General features: G+C 38.6%; 3 protein-coding genes across 3 annotated transcripts in view; all 3 read left to right on the top strand.

Moving 5' to 3' along the window:
• The window catches only part of LOC111661720 (C-type mannose receptor 2-like), a 13,564-nt gene extending 6,453 nt beyond the window's left edge, over nucleotides 1-7,111 (top strand). The window contains exons 5-9 of the mRNA XM_087176386.1: nucleotides 1-321; nucleotides 1,061-1,143; nucleotides 1,292-2,354; nucleotides 3,213-5,207; nucleotides 5,931-7,111. Coding sequence (XP_087032512.1) covers nucleotides 1-321; nucleotides 1,061-1,143; nucleotides 1,292-1,363 — 476 coding nt within the window. The 3' untranslated portion in view covers nucleotides 1,364-2,354; nucleotides 3,213-5,207; nucleotides 5,931-7,111. The remainder of the gene's footprint in view (nucleotides 322-1,060; nucleotides 1,144-1,291; nucleotides 2,355-3,212; nucleotides 5,208-5,930) is intronic.
• Nucleotides 7,112-8,394: 1,283 nt separating this feature from the next.
• Nucleotides 8,395-13,307, top strand: LOC111661680 (C-type mannose receptor 2-like). The gene is made up of 6 exons (XM_023415330.2): nucleotides 8,395-8,940; nucleotides 10,184-10,522; nucleotides 10,980-11,009; nucleotides 11,241-11,329; nucleotides 11,449-11,527; nucleotides 11,725-13,307. Exons 1-5 carry the CDS (start codon nucleotides 8,610-8,612, stop codon nucleotides 11,518-11,520), a joined length of 861 nt encoding a protein of 286 aa, XP_023271098.2. The 5' UTR covers nucleotides 8,395-8,609; the 3' UTR covers nucleotides 11,521-11,527; nucleotides 11,725-13,307.
• A 534-nt stretch (nucleotides 13,308-13,841) lies between these two features.
• Nucleotides 13,842-18,583, top strand: LOC111661679 (uncharacterized). Its single transcript, XM_087176385.1, has 9 exons — nucleotides 13,842-14,149; nucleotides 14,237-14,382; nucleotides 14,683-14,974; nucleotides 15,528-15,703; nucleotides 16,056-16,439; nucleotides 16,937-17,272; nucleotides 17,599-17,681; nucleotides 17,946-18,029; nucleotides 18,487-18,583. The coding sequence occupies exons 1-8, from the start codon at nucleotides 13,842-13,844 to the stop codon at nucleotides 18,027-18,029; spliced, it is 1,809 nt and encodes a 602-aa protein (XP_087032511.1). The 3' UTR covers nucleotides 18,487-18,583.
• The last annotated feature ends 15 nt before the right edge of the window (nucleotides 18,584-18,598 follow it).

Raw genomic sequence — 18,598 nt, 5'->3', positions numbered from 1 at the left:
CATCTACCACCACCCCCAGAACTACATCCACCACCACCCTCAGAACTAAATCCACCACCACCCTCAGAACTACATCTACCACCACCCCCAGAACTACATCCACCACAACCCCCACTACTACATCCACCACCACCCCTACTACTACATCTACCACCACCCCCACCACAACATCTGCCACCACCCCCACTACTACATCTACCACCACCCTCACCACTACATCTACCATGACCAATCCCACCACTGAAAGAGACTCAATAAGCACAATGATAACCTCGTCTGAGCGGCTTTCAACTTCAGAACAACATCAAACATCCACACCTGGTGAGAAACACTTTTTTGTTATTCACTACACTCTGCCAATATTGTAAAAAACTGCTAAAATGTGTTTCATGTAGGTGGGTTATGGAAGCATATGAGGCTAGACATCATTCATATAGCAATGGAAATTGATTAATGATCAAATATTACAGTACATGAAATTATGTTGGCGTAAAAAGGAAAGGGCTCAAGTAATGACCTCTGGGGGACACCAGACAGTTGGGTTTAGGAAGAACCGACTCTCAACCACTCACAGTCCTAAGTTGTCATACTTGGAAGTGCTGACTCATCCAGTTATTTGAGTTGGAAACATCCATCATTTGTCTAAAAATCATAATTTGTTAATGTCGCCATTCTGCACACCAAACTCCATACCAATCACATCATTCCACCACCACTGTTAACACAAATAAAACAACTACCGCTGAGAGAACCAATAAGCGGACATCTCGGTACACACATTATTTGCTCTGAGTTGCCTTCATCCCCAGAGGCAAAACAAGGTGCATTTCCAGTGAGTGAGACTGCTTTTATTTTTTATTTCTATTGGTAGAGGTAACTTTACACCTTGTGAATATTACATCTGTATTTTTCAGGCAAAACTCCAAACCAATCTTTTTCTTCTATTGAAAGTTATTGTTCCATAAATTTTTTGTTGCTCCAGTTCTTTGCAAATGTGCCAAACATTAACCCATTGTTCGCTCCAAAAGCATGAATTAAAGATGATGTATGCGTGTTGCAGAACATGTGATTTACCTGGGAGTGGCATTTACCTCCAAGATACAACTGAGTGATGATGACATCAAAAAGCTGGTGTTAGTAAAGGTGAGACACAAAATATCAGTTTAAATATAATCCCTACTTTAATCACTACTAAGTTTTTGTGTCAGTCATTTCAGAGGTTAGGATCAGTTATGAAATACCTCCTGGACGAAACTGAAATTGCTAAATTAAAATCCTTGTGCCTTGTCAGTTTCGCAATCTACTGATAGAAATGGGACTTCCTACGAACATCAAGGTGGGCTTGAGGAGACCACTGAACTAATCACAAACCAACCGACTAAGAAAGAGGGATAAATGAAGGACCAGTGAAGAGATGAAAAAGAGAGTGGCTGATTTATTGAATTCTTAATAAAAGACACAGTCCTGGAAAGGCTGTTGATCTTTCTTGTTTTTGTCCGTCTTTGTTTTGACCATGTAAAAATTTATTAATTCGTGTAATTTATTTGCTATTTTACTTTTGCTGCTTTCTATCTTTTAGTCAGACACATTTATTTTGGGTCTCTATTTTTCTTGGCTTGCAATATCTTTGTGTGATGTATAACTCATACATATAACTCATAACTCATGATGTACAGTATAGCAATGTAAAAAAAAAAAAAAAAAGAAGGTGTCAAAGTCTGTTCAAAAACTGGAATTAGTCATACTTTATTGACACTATCACGGACAGGTTTAACACCAGCTAGATAAAGTGTTGCTCTCATAATGTGTCACCAGACTGTTGCAATCTTCAATAAAACAAGTATGAAGTGGTTCACATGTATGATCCATGACAGTTCCAAAATGATAATTAGGATGAATTGAATAATCTAGCGTCATAGGGTGACTGTATTTCCACTGTCACCACTTTAATTGATTTAATTGTTTGAACTCTGGTTGCTAATAAAAAAAAAAAAGAAAAGTTTCCCTCATGTGGTGATAAAGATGGATTTAGCTTTATTTGATTATAAAGTTAATTTTCAACATTTGAACTCAGCTGAATCACCTTTTTGTTAATTTAACCAACTATTTATACATAAACTCTTTCTAATGTGCATCTTCAGTACGTCTGCTATCAAAAGTAGAATAAGCACAATTCAGGTCATTGACGAGATATTACTGTTTACTGAGTATACCAGGAAGTTGGCATCATATGCTGGAGTTTTACGAGTTATTGTACATCCATAAATGTGCAGCCTCAAGTTAGTTAGTTAGTATCCTGCAGTTTTTTTTGTCTGTGCTTTCCCCAGGTAACAAAAAGTCTACACATTCACCAGGTAAGAATTAATCTTCTGTATTTTACTGAATTCATGTTCATTTAGACATGTAGGTCATGATACCATTGACAAGCAGTAACTAGTAGACGTCATTTGGTGTTCACTTCTTTCAAGTTAATGTTTAAAGACCAATGTGTCTGAGCATTAACAGATAGCATAGCCCTGGATGATGTAAAATTACATTTACTACCTTTGCTTTCTTGTCAGCTGTTAAGTTTATTGGAAGTTGTTTTTATGCATTATGTGATTATTTTGTGTGCAATTAGTAAAAATGGGTCGACTGTCAATTGTTCAATCTAAAACATCTAAAAGCTATTTATAGAATTATGATTTCACATACCTTTTAGTGCAGATTTGTTGTAATGCACATGATTTTAAGTGTAGATATCAGTGTGTAATCCAAAGATGTATTTGTCGAACGGCTGTTTTTCTACGTCTACGTTTAAAACGTCTTGCTACAACTAATTTGCAGCAGAAAAAAAAATTTTGAAGGAAACCTAATGGTGCCCAGGTTATGTTTTTTATCAACACAATGAGAAAATGTTGTTATGCTAGTTGCATAGTATAAAATGTTGACCACCGTTTTTCCCACAATATTTTCTCATATAACTGCAACATGATAGACGTTATGTTTAGGCACTCAAAGCATTTGGTTAAAGCTAAGGAAAATATTATGTTCTTGGTTTGATACTGAAAAAGTCTCCAGTGAGTTGAAGTGCAACAGATGATGTGTTTACTTTGATCCTTAAGCAAAGTGCTTTTGTTGCTAGTACTAACTAAATGTATTTGGTTGGTTGATATAAATTCTGTTCTTTGAGTGACAAAATTGAATCAGGACTGTTCTCTCTCGTCCAACAGGTTGACAAAACTACTCACATCACCAGATCATGGACAACAATACCTATCTACATAGCAGCTTGTTTTACAGCCACAATGTGACAGCTGGTGTTGAAGGAAACCCAGGATTTCTCTTTGGCTACTTGTGTCTGGGGCTCACTAGCTTCTTCCTTGCCTTCTGGGCCCAGCGTGGCCAACTCAAAGATTTTAAAGAAAGCTTCATCTACTTCTGCTCTGGCCGGCATGACAAACTCAGGGGTGTTCAAAACATCCACAGCGCCCTTATCACTTTGCTCTTTGTCGATTTTCTGAATGCGATCGCAACAACAATATTGGTGGTTCAGGTCGCTGTGTATAGCGACTACCTTGCGTACACCTCTGTCTACGTCCTCATCACGTGGTTCCTGTTGAGATTCATAGGACTGGTTTTACATCTCTTAAACGCCCTGTTGTGCCTCCTTTTCCTGAGCCACCCACAATGTGGAGCCAAACTCCGCTGGTTTCTCACAGGGATACTTGTGTTGATTACAGTGGTTGTTGCTTTTTATGTACTCGCCAGTCAGGTGGCAGCATTCGCTATGGCTGTTATCATCTTTGGTTTGGCTTTGGCCATCATTGCAAAATGTACAGCGTCAACCACATCCCCCGCTGCTGCTGCTTGGAAGAGATGGATTGTGATTGTCGCCATGGTCACATTCTTAGTTGTCTATGTCCCCCCTTTTGTTCTTCAGTGCCTGTTTTTCAGGTCTGTCTACTCTGGGGAACCAAATAATGACTATCTCGTATTGTTCTTGAATGTTCTGTTTGGCACAAACATTCATCTCATTATGGATGGACTGCAGTGTTTCTTTATACTGAGGTTTCCTACTGGAGTAGAAGAACAATAAGAGCAGCAGCAGCTCTGAAAACATGAACTGACATTTCTGCAAATAAAATTACATAAAGTGCAATATTTGAATTATGCATCAACTCTGTGGACTGTCATGATTTTGGATTGATAATTTGTTGAAAACAAATAACCACCTTTTGTTGTTCTTGTTTTTTGGACAAATTCTGTCTCTGTAAATATAAATATCATCTTCATTCAATTTAAGCTTTGTTTTGTTTTTGTTTTCATTTTGGTTACCTGATCTGAACAGCAAGTGTCCAATCATTACCTTAATAACCGTAACTAGACAGAGTAAGCCTGTTAAGTTTTGGATTTCTACATATGGAGCTGTAGAAATTCCTTTTGCATTTGTATTCCGGGTTCTGTATTTGTCTTGTGGCTTTTGTATTTGTCTTATGGCTTTTGCACTCATGTTGAGGCTTTTGTATTTGTGTCGGGGCTTTTTTATTCGTGTTGAGGCTTTTGCATTTGTGTTGAGGCTTTTGTGTTGTGGCTTTTGTATTTGTCTTGTGGCTTTTGCACTCGTTGAGGCTTTTGTATTTGTGCTGTGGGCTTTTTCATTCATGTTGAGGCTTTTGCATTTGTGTTGTGGCTTTTGTATTCCTGTTGAGGCTTTCGCATTGTCTTGACCTGTCTGGGCTGCCGTAGAGATGAATGAAAACACACTTAATTGTTCAAATTCTCTTTCTGACCACATCAATAATAGAAACTGATGAAATTGCACAGTTGGGTGCAGTTGGGTGTGTTATGAAGTGACATAGTTGTGTGTAAGTAAGAATTCATTGCACATTCTATAAAATATATGATGTGATTAAACATTTGAAGAATAGTAGAAAAAATAACATTTCTCCCCCTACAAATGAAATGTTGAGCTTTTTATGATAAGAGAGGTCATAGTATATGTTTGCAAAGAAGCAACGTTCATGATGGCGCTAGAGTTGCACAATAATCTGCATTATGGCTTTTGCCAGGCAGTAAAGAGACATAAACGCAAACGTCACACCCAAAGCAGAGGCGGTAGGATGGCAGAGATAAGTGCATGGTGCAGGTATAAATTTCAGAAGTTCAGAAACAGAAAACAATAGAGCTTCACACACTTCCCATTTCGCAGGATTTAAACTACACAGGTAAGACGATCTCTTTTTCCATTCAGAACTGTATGACCATGAGCATTGACTACTAATATAATATCCTCCTCAAGTAGATTCATTTTCCAATGACCACATTAATATCTTAGGGAGCCCTCGGGCAAAAATTTGCTGTTGACTCCCATTGTACATTTCTTGTGTCATTATTTCCCCAGGCACCCATTAAATCAACCAGCACTCTTAAGCAGAAATTGATTATTTGAGTATTAAATGTGTTTCCTAATCATAGTAAACTGAACATCTATGAGTGTTTGACTCTTGTTCAAACAAAACAAGACATTAGAATATGTTAATTTGGGCTTCAGGGAATAATGATTGGTATATTCTCAATATTTTCCACCGCTATGACATTTTATATACAAAGTAGTCAGTTATCACCAAAATAACTGTCACACGTAATGATTAAATTCATATGTTTATGGCCATTAGGGTAAGGGTTAATGGAAGGCCTTGAGTAAAAGTTGTAAATGGTACCTATCACCACCAAGAGTCTCATTCACAACATGGTCATATCTAAGAGTGAAGTCTTCCGTTATGAGGCCTTTGGGATAAATCTGTTAAATGTAAGAACGAAATGGACTTAAGATCATCTTATTCTTAAAATTCAATTTTTTTCATGTCTTTATTTGGTTGTATGTGTGTTGTTGCAATTTAAAAAAGAAAAAAGTTTTGTTAATTGAAACTTGTTTTTCCTTTTTTCAGAGAAATAAAGAATGAATGAATCTATAGTTCTTCAGGGTGCCGGCATGGAGACCAGCCGCCTCCTCAGCATCACTCAGCAGCGGGACGCAGGTGTCCTCGCAGGCGACAGGGCCTTCAACAGGAACGATGCAGCTCTCGGCGTTCTCCTCGGTGGTGTTTGCTTGGGTGGCGTTGGATTAATTCTCGTCATGTTTGCTCTGTGCTGCAAAAGACTCGGCGCCCGACACCTCACCGTGTTCAAAGTATCTCTGATCTTCACTGACCTCCTCCAGATGTTGTCCACACCTGCGGCGGTGCTGCAGCTGGTTGGGTCCATCTGCCACTTGAAACACTGTCACAAACTGTTGATCGTGTGGCTTGCGTCCAGGCGATGTGGAGTGCTTCTGCACCTCTTGGTGGCGCTGGAATTCATCCTGACCAATCAGTCATGCGAAAGCACTAAAATTGTGCTGCCATATTTGTCTGTGCCTGTCCTCCTCACGATAGATCTCATCTGCATTCTTTTCTTTGATGTTACTGAAGCTGCTGTGAGTTTGGGTGCTATGGCCATTGCTCTGATTTTGTTTACATTGAAAGCCCGTTGCTCCTCAAGATCTACAACAAAACCCTTTAACCAGGTTCTTTGTTTAGCCTTGTTATCCTTTGGTGCAACTTACTGTCCTAGTTTTGTGATGGAGTGTATGATCCTTAATAAGGTACTTGTTTCTGTACGGCTGTATGACATTTTCCTGTGTTTAACAAACCTACGTCTGGTAACAGATGCGTATCTGTGCTGGGTAACCTGCAGGGAAACAGCAGAAGAAGCTCCACTGGAGATGGAAGTTCAGAACCCAGATTTTGCCCATCAAGTTCAACTCTAACACGGCAGAGGCATTTACCAAAGTAAATCATGGGATTATTGGATTTATTGATTACAATCAAATAAAAATGTAGTAAGGATTATAGTAATGTCTTGATTATATAGTATATCACTTTCTGCTTGTTGAAATTAGTTAAATGAATTGGTTTCAAACTGATACAATCCTGAGTTTATCAATATATCATAGTTACTATAGAAAGCTTAAGGGGGCTCCTATTTAATACTGTTTACATGATAACCTTGAGGTTTATCATTTCAAAGACTGTTTATGTTGTAAAACTACTCCCAGGGAAGCTTGTTTAACATAAAATGTTTATTCTCACTTTTTGTTGTTCTGTTTCACAATATTTTATGACTTCACTAGCACTCATAAATCTAAAACAGGTCACAAATATATACATAAAGTTTTTTATATAAAAGACTGTAGTTCTTAGCAAACATTACTTAAACAGGCCTAAGTAGTGTGTTTATTGGGGACTATTTTCAGCTTAATACACATTTGGTGCAGTAGTGAGTGTCTACATTCATCGTGAATGAACATGTCACCCTGTGCTACAGTGATGTGTTTTTATCTATAGCAAAATGATAGAATATCACCAACCTTATCCTTAAATCTGCATTCTTTTTCTTTTTCATTGTGGTGAAAATAACATTGTAGTTAATTCCTTTTCATCTCACTGATAAACTGAAAGGGGAGGAAGCTGTACATAAGAGAAAACAAGCCGCACACCTGGTCTTTTCAAAACAAAGTTGTAGTTTTGACTCGTCTCCCCATGCTCAGACAAACATTAACCGACAATAACCAAATGTCCTGTCCAGACTGTCATGTACACATTGCAGTGGTCTACTGCAAACCAAAATATATGGAGGACCATCTCCTACACACACACACACACACCAAAATGTCCTCGCTTTGCACCAGCATCTCCTGTCTGTATGTCTAAAACTCACAAAGATGGAGGCGCACTAACAAAAACACACAACCACTTACTTGTGGTCATGCACCATTTAGTATCCAAACTCTGCGACGGGCAAGAAGATGCTCAAGTAAATCTTCCTCTAAGTGACAACACAAAGAGTAGAAGAAGGTAAGAGCACATTGACAGAAGAACAGCACCATTCTGTGTTCTCGCATTTATTATTTGCAGATTATTAATAATCGTCTTTTTTACCGCAGGTCATGGAGGGAAGTTTAAGAAAGTTCATATTCTTTGGTTTGTACTTTTTTCTTATCAACTGCAAAATTTTAATCATTTATTCATATAGATATATATAAAATATATAGAAATACAAACATTTATATCCTGATATGTGTACATTTTTAGTTTGATGTTGGATTTTTCTTCTAATTCACAGGGATTTTTTTAAACATTCTGGACGTCACACAACAGATGGGTGAGAAAATGTGTCTGTCTAATAACTTGAAATTTAACTTGGTCAAATATTGTCATATTTAAAATATAATTGATAATACGGCAGCTGGAGGTGTGGGGCCACACAGTACTACTACTGCTGTCACAGAGAATCATTTTGCAATAATTGTTTTAGAAATTCAAATGTATTTTTCTTCCTTTCCAGACGTCTCGTAATTATTTCCATACAATATGAAAATCAATTAGCTCACTCTAATCATTAATGTTTTTAGTTACATGATTGTTTTAAGGTTGTGTAGTGTAGGCTTTTCGAATCAAACAGTGTTTTATCTGCATTACCAGCTAATTGAACAAGATTTTCAACTGTATTTGGGCTGTTGACTTATTATTCGCCTGACAGGCTCCATCTACTACATCCATGAGTACATCCTTTTCACCAAGTTGAAGATGAGCTGGAATGAAGCGCAGCACCACTGCAGAGTGAAGTACGGCGACCTGGCCACCATATCTGATGAGCGGGACATCAGCAGAATCAACAACATGGCCAAGGACTGGGACAGAGCCTTCTGGATCGGTCTGTACGATGACGTCAACAGCTGGAAATGGTCTCTGGTGGGTGAGCGCTTCTACACAGGAGTAGGTACGGATTACAGGAAGTGGCAGGAAGATCAGCCGGACAACGCCGGGGCGGTGGAGCACTGCGTCTCCATGATGGAGGACGGCCTCTGGAGGGACAACAGCTGCACCCTCGTCAAAGTGCCTCTCATTTGTTACAGAGGTGAGATGTGAGATTATGAATATAACATTTGTTTGTTTGTTAAAACGGTTAAAAAGAAAATATTCCTACTTACCTGATGAGGATCTCTAGAGGCTATGTGAATTGTCAGCACCTTGTTAGGGAAATTCTTATCATCGGTGTTGAAGAAAGAGCGCTGGAGTCCCGGATGTCTTATGCTGAGGATGTTTATTGATGCTTGATCAAGGAGAAAGGAGGATTCATCAATACAGTCTTCTGTGCATGATGTCACCTCAAATCTGAAGCAGGAACCCCATGGGGATAGTCTTCATACACTTAGAGAGATTACTATAGAAAGCCTCACTCCATAATTGGTCAAATATCTAGAAGAAGAGGGATGTGTTAATACACTATTGGTTCATTAACCATAAACAAGGTTACAAGACAATATACGCCCAAGTGCTGGTTCTTAGAACACCCAGCCACTTGTTACTGAGCATCCAAGGTCCTTCTGTTATCAGCCCTGGAACCAGCAGTATCAGCAGCTAATCACAGCTGCGTCTGGAGGAGCCGCCTGAGCGTCTCAAGGCCTGTAACATTTAATACATTACCTGTGGCACAGACAGCTAGGGCCTCACACTGACCTTTCACCCTGAGTCAGTCATTCATTAGGTGGATAAGAGAAAATTCCTTCACACACCTCAAAGGAGGGACTCTTAATTTTCAAATATCAATCTCAAATAATAGCCAAACAAATACAGGCTGGTCGCTACACTTAAAAAGAGCAAGTTCACTTTAGCTGCCATTTTTGAGTTGGAGCAACTTGATAAAATGAAGTAAACACAACAAAATTTTAGGTAAACTTAAAAAGTGGATATGAAGTCAGCATAACTAACTATTTACTTCCTAGATTTTTTTTAGTAAAATCAATTTGTTATATTTTACAGTGTAATAAAAGCTGTTTTGACATTGAGGGGAGATAAAATTCATATTTCCGCAGCACTAAGCCTTGTCATACTCGCCAATCTGGTGCTCTGATATTCTCTTTTGAATCCATATTATCTTCTTATTCATAAATTACTTCCAATTTGTTCCACTTTTTAAATCGCTGTTAAGCTGCAGATTTTTCACATTAAAAGCCTTTCAGGAAAGGTACTGAGTACATCCACTAAGTGCCAAATGTGTTTTTTTTAATACACAATCTTTAGCACAAAAAAATTAACCATGAAAATAAATGTATTTTAAAATTAAAGTTAAGATTAAATGTGTTTTTTTCTCCATGTAGACAGTGCAGACGATCAGTATGTGCTGGTGACGGAGGAGAAGACTTGGTTTGAGGCTCAGAGCTACTGCAGGCAGCACTACACAGACCTGGTCAGTGTGAGGAGCCCGGCTGAGAACGAGGAGGTGAGGAGTCGACTGCAGGGAAACCCGGCTGTGCAGGAGGCCTGGATCGGCCTGCACAGGGACTCCTGGAAGTGGTCGGACGGCAGCGGCTCCTCTTTCAGACATTGGTGGGAGTCTCAGCCTGATAACCAAAACAGCACTCAGGCTTGTGTTCATATGCAAAGAGGGAGATGGGACGACTGGAGATGTGCCACCAAGTTCAACTTTCTCTGTCAAAGTAAGGGCGCATACTGCAGACATGCTCATCTGCAGGTTCATGGCAAACACCAAACGGCCAGAGAGAAGCTTGGTGCCATCTACAGCTTCCCCTGCTGGTCGATGCCTGTGCCTCCCTTTACTTGAGGCCGGGCTCTGCTTGTACCCAGGTCTCAGTTGGTGTCAAAGAGTCTTTGTAATCTGCCCATTGTGAGAAGACGGGCTACATCTGTATCTTCTTTCAAAGTCCTTTTTAAAACAATATTTTATCAGAAAGCCTTTATATTTATTTAATATTTAGGTTTTGATTTTTTTTCATTGTGTGTTTAAACCTTTTTAATCACCTTTGCTTGATGTTATCTATTTATTTTTATTTTCCTTATTATTTTAAGATAATAAAAGCATATTGATTCTTTCCACAATTTCCTAACTTCACTTCCCTCCATCTCTCTTTCACTTTCTTGTCCTATTTCTAACAGGAATAACTAAAGTGACCCCAACTCCACAAGGTACACTACAGTATATGACCTTCTACTGTAACCTGAATTTATATTATCTATCTAACATGAAATAAGTATCGTTATTTAAAAAGAGCAGGTGCAATATACTGCATCTTCAGCCAACACCTTTTTGATCTGTAGGAAACAAACATTTTCTTTCTTTTTTCAATCCCAAATTGTTTCTGTAATTATTTACCAACCAAAAAATAAAATCCAATTTCAACAAAATACAATTTCCAGCCGTGCAGAGAAAGACTTTAGTGAAGATGAAGTTGCTGACTAACGCCGACCTCACAGATCCAACCATCAGACATAAAGTCTTACAGCAGGTACAGTACGCATCAGGCTGGCTGCTGTGAAATACCTTCTTTTTTTTTCTTCTTCCATTTAACTCATTGCACCACAACAAACAACTTTCGTCTTCCATTGTTTTTCTGTGTGTTTTTAGCTGGAGGCAGCGCTGGACTTTAGTAATGTCAAGCTGCTCTGGAGGAGTTTAATGGCAGAGCCACAGCCATGAAAGACAGGTAAGGACTCTAACAAGAAAAACAAAACAGCCAATGTTGTTGGTCTTTGTGATTGATTTTATTTTAAATTAATATAAAATACTGACATATATAACTGACTAGATGGATGAATAATAGCATTGTGTATTTCTCATTTTTCAAGGTTTTCAAAATGCATATTTCATCCCGATTCACCTGACTCTGTCTTCCTCCAACAGAAGATGCATGTGAAGAGGGAATACAGTGGAACCTCGACTGAGACTTTTACTCTTCATCCTCCTTGCTGAAGCAGTTTAGTGGTTTTGAGTGAGTGTGTGAAGCAGTGTCCTGACAGAAATGAACCTTTTGTAATCATGTCTTCATAAATGAGCAAGTTTTATGGCGACAGAAGGACACAGTAAATCATATTTGTTGACAATAAATTAATAACAATAATCAATGTAAAACAATGGATAATTTTATTCCTTCCTAGTCATGAATTTATTTTTGCAGCATTGAAATGAAAATGCCTCTCAGTTTTTGCTACTCTGATGTCTGATCGTACACTCAGTTTGTTCAAAACAGTCTTACTTCAGCCGAAATACGGATAAAAAGCTGAACACGTGCAACGTCGTGACCTTGTCTGTGTGTGTGTGTGTGTGTGTGTTGGTTTGCTCGTGTCAAAGTGCCTGCCCATTTATTTGCACATGTTCTTGACATTAATGTCAAGTAATGTGTAAATTTGGGTAATCAAATGAGGAAAATCAAATTGGAGCCTTTGAGCAGAAACATCAGCATGAAGGACACCAGCTTAAAAAAATCCCACTGTCTTCCTAAAACAAAAGTCTAAGATCCCTCGATTTGAATGGTTGTTATACAGAAAGCCTTCAGGGTGGACTGAGGACATATCGTAAGATATACTGAAAATGTTTGAATAAAGAAATAGCTTATATGTTTTCCACAGACTTAAATCACGTTTTTCATATTTATAAAATTTACTCAAATTCATGTTGAGCATTCAGAGTTCTGTTTTAATGCTTTCCGGCTGTGAACACCTCCTCCGTTGCTTTGTGCATTGCATTGTGGGAGAATAGTGCACATGAAATAGTCTGGATCCTGACTGTTTTGGGTTTACCTGAGAGATACATGTAGCTAATTTCTCCTCTTCATTCACTCTGTGCCTCAAGACATGAACCTGCCCCCTACAGTCAATACTGCCATTTTATTTTGAAGGGCTTCTCTGTGGTGTGTATCATGAACACCCTTGATCTGATCACAAGTGTTGCCAAATTCACTGAAGGACAACTTTCAGGATCACCTGAGACAGCTTGTACATATTATAATGTGAATGCGGTTTGCATTTATTTGCATGGATCAATTTAAAAGCACATCAATGGAAGGAACAGGAACACAGGATTTCATTTGCGTTTAAGTTCATTTTTGATTAAGACGTTCTAAAACTTGCTTTGTATTAACACTTAATGTGAAATTTAATTCCTTAAAACTTTATATAGATCATGGAGTGGCACTGCAAATGTATGCTTTTTTGGGGTAAGTCATATAATGATATATATGTGTTTAAATAAGTAGGATAAGTTTTTTCTGGATAGTAATCAGTCTAAATAAAACACAAAATAACTGAGAACTCTTATTTTTAATCAATATATTCAAGTTTGTCAAACATTTTGAGAATGAAATTAATTTTTAATCCATGGGAAAATCTACTATAAATACTTGTGGTTTGTTTAGTGTTGTGTGAGTTTGATATCAACATTTAACTTTATTTGCAGGGTTTGTCCTTCTCAGTTTGAGGACTACTCACCAGACAAGTAAGACATTATTTCTATGTTAAAGTACAAGTACTCACTCTGCAGTAAAATGTCCTCTGTCAGTGATTTATGAGTCCATCTGACATTATTGTTGATTGTTAACACTGATGCATCAATGTACAAGCAACAGTTTTAACTACAAACACAGTGTGGTACTTTCTAGTGTTTCTCGTCCTCGGGGTCCTGCCTGTCCAAAGGGTTGTAAGATGATAAATGGGGAAGGAGGAAGAAACACAAAGTTCGGCTGCACAAATTTAGTTCTGTGCTTTTGGTTGTTTGCTTTTTTCATTTTTGTGAAATAACTTATTTAAGATATCTGCAGGTTTCTTAAAAAAGAAGGATGGGTTTTAGCCACACATTGGTTGGTTCACCACTTTGGTCCGGACTGAAATATCTTAGAAACTTTTTGATTGAATATCCTGAAACTGTTAAATGGATTTCAACAGTTGCAGACACTCATGGTCTTTGTGAACTTTGTTGAACTGCCCTTAAGCAGCGCTGTGGTTTTCCAAATGAATCTGTAACCGATGACACTCCTGCCAGGTAATGTGGCAACGAGAGGGACAGCGACGCAGTCTGCAAACTCAGATTCTAAAGAACCAACTCCTGCAGCGGCTGCTCCACATCTGGTCATCGATCAAGACCGTGCACCGATGTCTTTTGAAGAAACCTGCACCTCAGTCCCCCTTCAACACAGCCCTTGGTGGCAAGTGGACCTGGGGAGTATCTACCACATTACTGCTCTGTCAGTCAACAGCTTCGGAGACTGCTGCCCAGAGCAGCTGGATGGTGCTGAGGTCTACATCGGCCTCAAGAATGACACCAACAACCACAGGTGATATTAGTCAGAACTAAAGAGAAGTTACTTCCATCCACTATGACTCTCTATTTTTTCTCACTCACGCTTCCTCCTTTTTGCCAGGTGTGCTGTCATCGATGTTTCAGAGGGAAAAAACAAATACGACTTCGAATGTGAAATAATGGAAGCCCGCTTCATCCATGTTGTCCTTCCTGGGGAGGGGAAGACTCTCACACTTTGTGAAGTACAGGTGTATGGTACTGTCCTTGGTGAGCTTTACACGTTTTAACATTACAGTGAATTTTAAAATCTTTTACACAGTGTTTCTTTACTTTATTTAGCATGTCATGTTGGAAAGACAAAAGGCGTGACAACAAAAGTTTCATCTTTTCAAAGTCTTACACTCTGCCTAACCTTCTAAGAGTTTACAACACAAATACACAAGGAGCACATGTAACACAAGATAAACATTGCATTACACCATAATACATTTTAAACACTTCTAAACTCTATTGTTTATTTGCAACAATGTGAGAAGACATTGCCTTTTTTTCCCTGTGACTGATAAGTTTGCAGATGCTTTCTTTTTTTGTCAAACAAATCTTCTTTAATTGTTTTCTCCTTACTAGAAAATGTGGCCGTGAAAGGAGTGGCTTTTCAGTCTTCCTTAAGATGGAGAACCTCTGGAAAAGCCAGTAGTGTTATTGATGGCAATCGGATTACCACCTGTAGTATAACTGAAGACAAACCCGGTCAGTGGGTGAAAGTGGATCTACTAGCACTCTACAGTGTGAAAGTGATCCAGCTTGCCTTCCTTGAGGACTGCTGCTATGATGCTGAGGTGTGGGTGGACAACACAAGGTAAACATACTGTATGGTCTTTCAGAAAAAAGGCTGGGTGAATGCATTGCCCACTGTCTTGAAAGTGGAGACTGTCCCTTCAAGAAAACCTACAGTGAAAGTCAAATGCAACAAAAAGTATGTCTATATTGAAGTGATAAATTCCTGTAGTGGCTCTTGATGGCTCGATAATGGCCTAACCCTGCCATTTTGTACATGGGTTTATGAAGTGCATTTCCATCCAACTGTTTTATGGAAATGCTGAAAATTTGAAAAAAAAATAAATGTAACAAGATCTATTAACGTGCAGAGTTTACAAGTTTACAGTATTGTACACCTGGCCAGTTATTGGAGAAAGTTGCCATAACTACCAGTGGTTTTGGAAAGATTTCCCACTGTTTGATCATCTTTTCACCACTTTAAAACTGTCCAAACCTTGTGTTTGAAGTACAGTAGCACATAACCAGCTTTACTCCTTGAACAATGGCAATGACAATTAACAATTAGTCCAGAATTCATTTAACTTGTTGTTATTCTTGCTAATCTTCTCGCTTTTTCTATATCTCTCTTTCAGATGTCGGGTCATGTCCAACAGCTCACTGTCTCTGGTGACCCTGGATTGTGGAGGGATTGTGGGTCGCTATGTGACTGTGATGCATCCTGAAATACCACTGACTCTGTGTGAGGTGGAGGTCTACAGCACTCGGGAGCATCCTACAAACACATTCCCTCAGCGGCCCCCACCCCACAGTAAATCATGCAGTTTTATGAAATCTTAACATTGCAAAACTACTCCAATTAGATATGAAAGAATCATCACATTTGCAAATGATACTGTCATTTACATTATGTACTTTAATGTGGTGGTAATGCCTCAGTCCATGCTGGTGTTTTTTTTCATACAGTAAATGCAAACATTTCATACTTATCACTTTTATTGAATGATAACCCTGAATCGTCCTTCTAATCACAACCCATGTGTTTAGTCTTTTGGTAGTTTTATCACAAGTTTTTGATACACGCATTCACATTAGTCCTTCATAGCTACATCACACATTCATCTGTATTGCTATTGCTGAATTTTTCTTTTTTCTAACAACAGGTTACTGCGCTTCTGCTTCATGCAGCCGTGACCTCATTCTCGTTCATGATCAACCTAAGACATGGTCTGAGGGCCAGACCTACTGTAGAGAGAAGTACGCCGACCTGGTCACCATCAGCAACGCTCAGGACATGAACAAGGTCATTGACTTCATGAATGAGGATGTCGACAACTTTTGGATCGGGCTGTATGAAGATGTCCTGACCTGGAGCTGGTCTCTGTCAGATGTGAGTTACTATGGAGACGGTGAAACTGAGTTCAGGAACTGGGATGCTGGGGAACCCAACAGCCAGAGTGGCATCCAGCACTGTGCAGGCATGCAACACACTGGTAAATGGAAGGACCTGGACTGCGGATTGCTGAACTTCTTCTTATGTTTGAATGGTAATCTTGTAGAAAGATATTATTCATATGCATTCACATGTTCACGACTTGCTTAGAAATTCTCACTGTGAGACAAAGACATTCCTGGTGGTACATTCAAAGATGCTCTGGCCTCTGCGAATTCATGAATCGCCAAAAAACATTGCATTGATGACAAATCCAATTGACATGATTATGAAATGATCAGCCGGAAAGCCGTGGACAGATATTAGAGTGTCCTTGAATGCACCAACAGGTCAATATTTTAAAACAATCCCTACTTTTAACAATGGTACCAATACTGTTGTTAATAATTTTGTAATTTTTACACAAAAAAAGACTACATTATGAACATTTAAAAGGATATCAGTTTAAAAAGCTATTGGAATATACAAAGCAATTATGTGGAGTATATAGGCTCTGCGCAAGACATATAAAATGAACTGTATGGTGAATAAGCAAATCCTATAAAGTTGATCCTTCTCCCTGAACGTGTGTTGGTGTCTCTGTTGTCCCAGGCGAAGACGACGCAGCAGAGACGAAGATTCTTGTGGAAACACCGATGAAGTGGGCCGAGGCTCAGCACTACTGCAGGCAGAACCACAAAGACCTGGTCAGCGTGAGGAACCAGGCTGAGAACCAGGAGGTCCAGAGCATGGTGCCGGCCGGAAAGCTGGCCTGGATCGGCCTGTTTGGAGACTCCTGGAAGTGGTCAGATGGGCGTAGCTCCTTGATCAGATACTGGGGGCAGGGGCAACTAGACAACTTAGGGGAGGGTCCGAACTGTGCTTATGCTAATAGCAGCACATGGAGCGCGAGGTCCTGCAACACTAAATCTATGTTCCTCTGCTACTGTAAGTATTACACAGGTTTATGTAAACTCCATGTTAGTGCTTCAACAATTAACTTATTAGTTGTTTGACTAAAAGTCATTTTCAACATATAAAAAATCTTTAATTTCGAACTGTTGGTTGAATAAAAAAAGGAATTTGAAAATGTCATGTAAGATATTTTCCAATATATTTGGCATTTCATAGACTGATTAATCAGTTAAATGAAAAAGTAATTGATAGATTAACTGTTGCAGCCTTTACATCATTATATATTGTCATAATAAATAAATACCAGATAAATGCCAGATAAGCAATCGCATCAGAAACTGTTTTTTTTTTGTTTTCAGATTTTAAGAGGAGATTTATGGTGAGGATCAGCACCGACTTTGACATGAGTGACCCAGTTATCCAACAACAAATCATGAAGCAGGTGAGAGAGAGAAATTTAAACTATTTCACTGAATTTTAAAAAATATTTTATATGTGCATTTAAGAAGTCAACTCCACTCAACTTTTACTGGACATTTAATTCATAGAAAGCCAGAGTACGGATTACCAGTCCTCTGTAAAAGTGTAATTACGATTAAGCTACTTATAGCTAATAGTTTTATATTAGCTAAAGTAAAAGCTTTATCATTAATTATTGAGGTTGTTATAAAAGAATATGAAGTAAAAGACTGATCATGTTTCCCAGATGGAGGCGGACATGAAAAACAAAGGCATCAGTGATGTTAAGATTAAGTGGAAGATGTCAGAAGGACAAGTCAAAAATAACTGAGTAAGACCATGTTTTCTCTTAGTTTCTCCCTATTTGATTTATTCTTTTGTTTTTCATATGTTGTTTTTTTTTATTGTTTGTTTCTTTGTTGTTTTCCGTCTCCTAGTGGCTACACCTTGCTCCAAGGGGGGTTTGTTAAATCTCAAAGTCAAACTGAAATTTTGAATTCTTCTCACTTTTTTACACTTGATGCACATTGACCTGTTGGATATTTATGGGAAATTCATACAGCAATACAATATGTAAAGGTCATAAAACAAAACAAATGCTTATAATTCACCTTGTTAGCTAATGTTAGAGTTGGGCCTTGTTCTTATTGAAAGATAAACATACAAGTATCAAATAAACATCAGTAATAGGAGCGATCTAAACCCTGAAATGTGTCTGTGCTGTTCCACACATTTACCTGTGGAGGGGGTCAGACTACAAAGTGTGTGTGCTCTCTTTCCTCCGTCAGGTGTGTGCCGGTGATGGAGGTGAAATAGGATTCCTGCGTTTCTGACTGGACTGTGTGTACTGGAGGAAATGAACAGGGGAAGCAGAGTAAGATGACAAAAGACTATAAAAAA

The sequence above is a fragment of the Seriola lalandi genome, unplaced genomic scaffold (assembly GCF_002814215.2).
Source record: "Seriola lalandi dorsalis isolate HSWRI2012SDOR001 ecotype SW California unplaced genomic scaffold, Sedor1 jcf7180002054549, whole genome shotgun sequence".
In the NCBI taxonomy this organism is placed as follows: domain Eukaryota; kingdom Metazoa; phylum Chordata; class Actinopteri; order Carangiformes; family Carangidae; genus Seriola; species Seriola lalandi.
The sequence above is the reverse complement of the archived record's forward strand: the minus strand, read 5'-3'. Positions and strand labels throughout refer to the sequence as shown.

What these genes read in the sequence shown, in the direction of transcription:
- LOC111661679 (XM_087176385.1), top strand. Translation starts at nt 13,842, where the DNA reads ATGACACTCCTGCCAGGTAATGTGGCAACGAGAGGGACAGCGACGCAG. An exon ending in TCAGCGGCCCCCACCCCACA is followed by an intron (nt 15,704 to 16,055) that starts GTAAATCATGCA and finishes TTCTAACAACAG; the next exon opens with GTTACTGCGCTTCTGCTTCA. An exon ending in ATCTATGTTCCTCTGCTACT is followed by an intron (nt 17,273 to 17,598) that starts GTAAGTATTACA and finishes TTTTGTTTTCAG; the next exon opens with ATTTTAAGAGGAGATTTATG.
- LOC111661680 (XM_023415330.2), top strand. Translation starts at nt 8,610, where the DNA reads ATGAGCTGGAATGAAGCGCAGCACCACTGCAGAGTGAAGTACGGCGAC. An exon ending in GCCTCTCATTTGTTACAGAG is followed by an intron (nt 8,941 to 10,183) that starts GTGAGATGTGAG and finishes TTCTCCATGTAG; the next exon opens with ACAGTGCAGACGATCAGTAT. An exon ending in GACATAAAGTCTTACAGCAG is followed by an intron (nt 11,330 to 11,448) that starts GTACAGTACGCA and finishes GTGTGTTTTTAG; the next exon opens with CTGGAGGCAGCGCTGGACTT.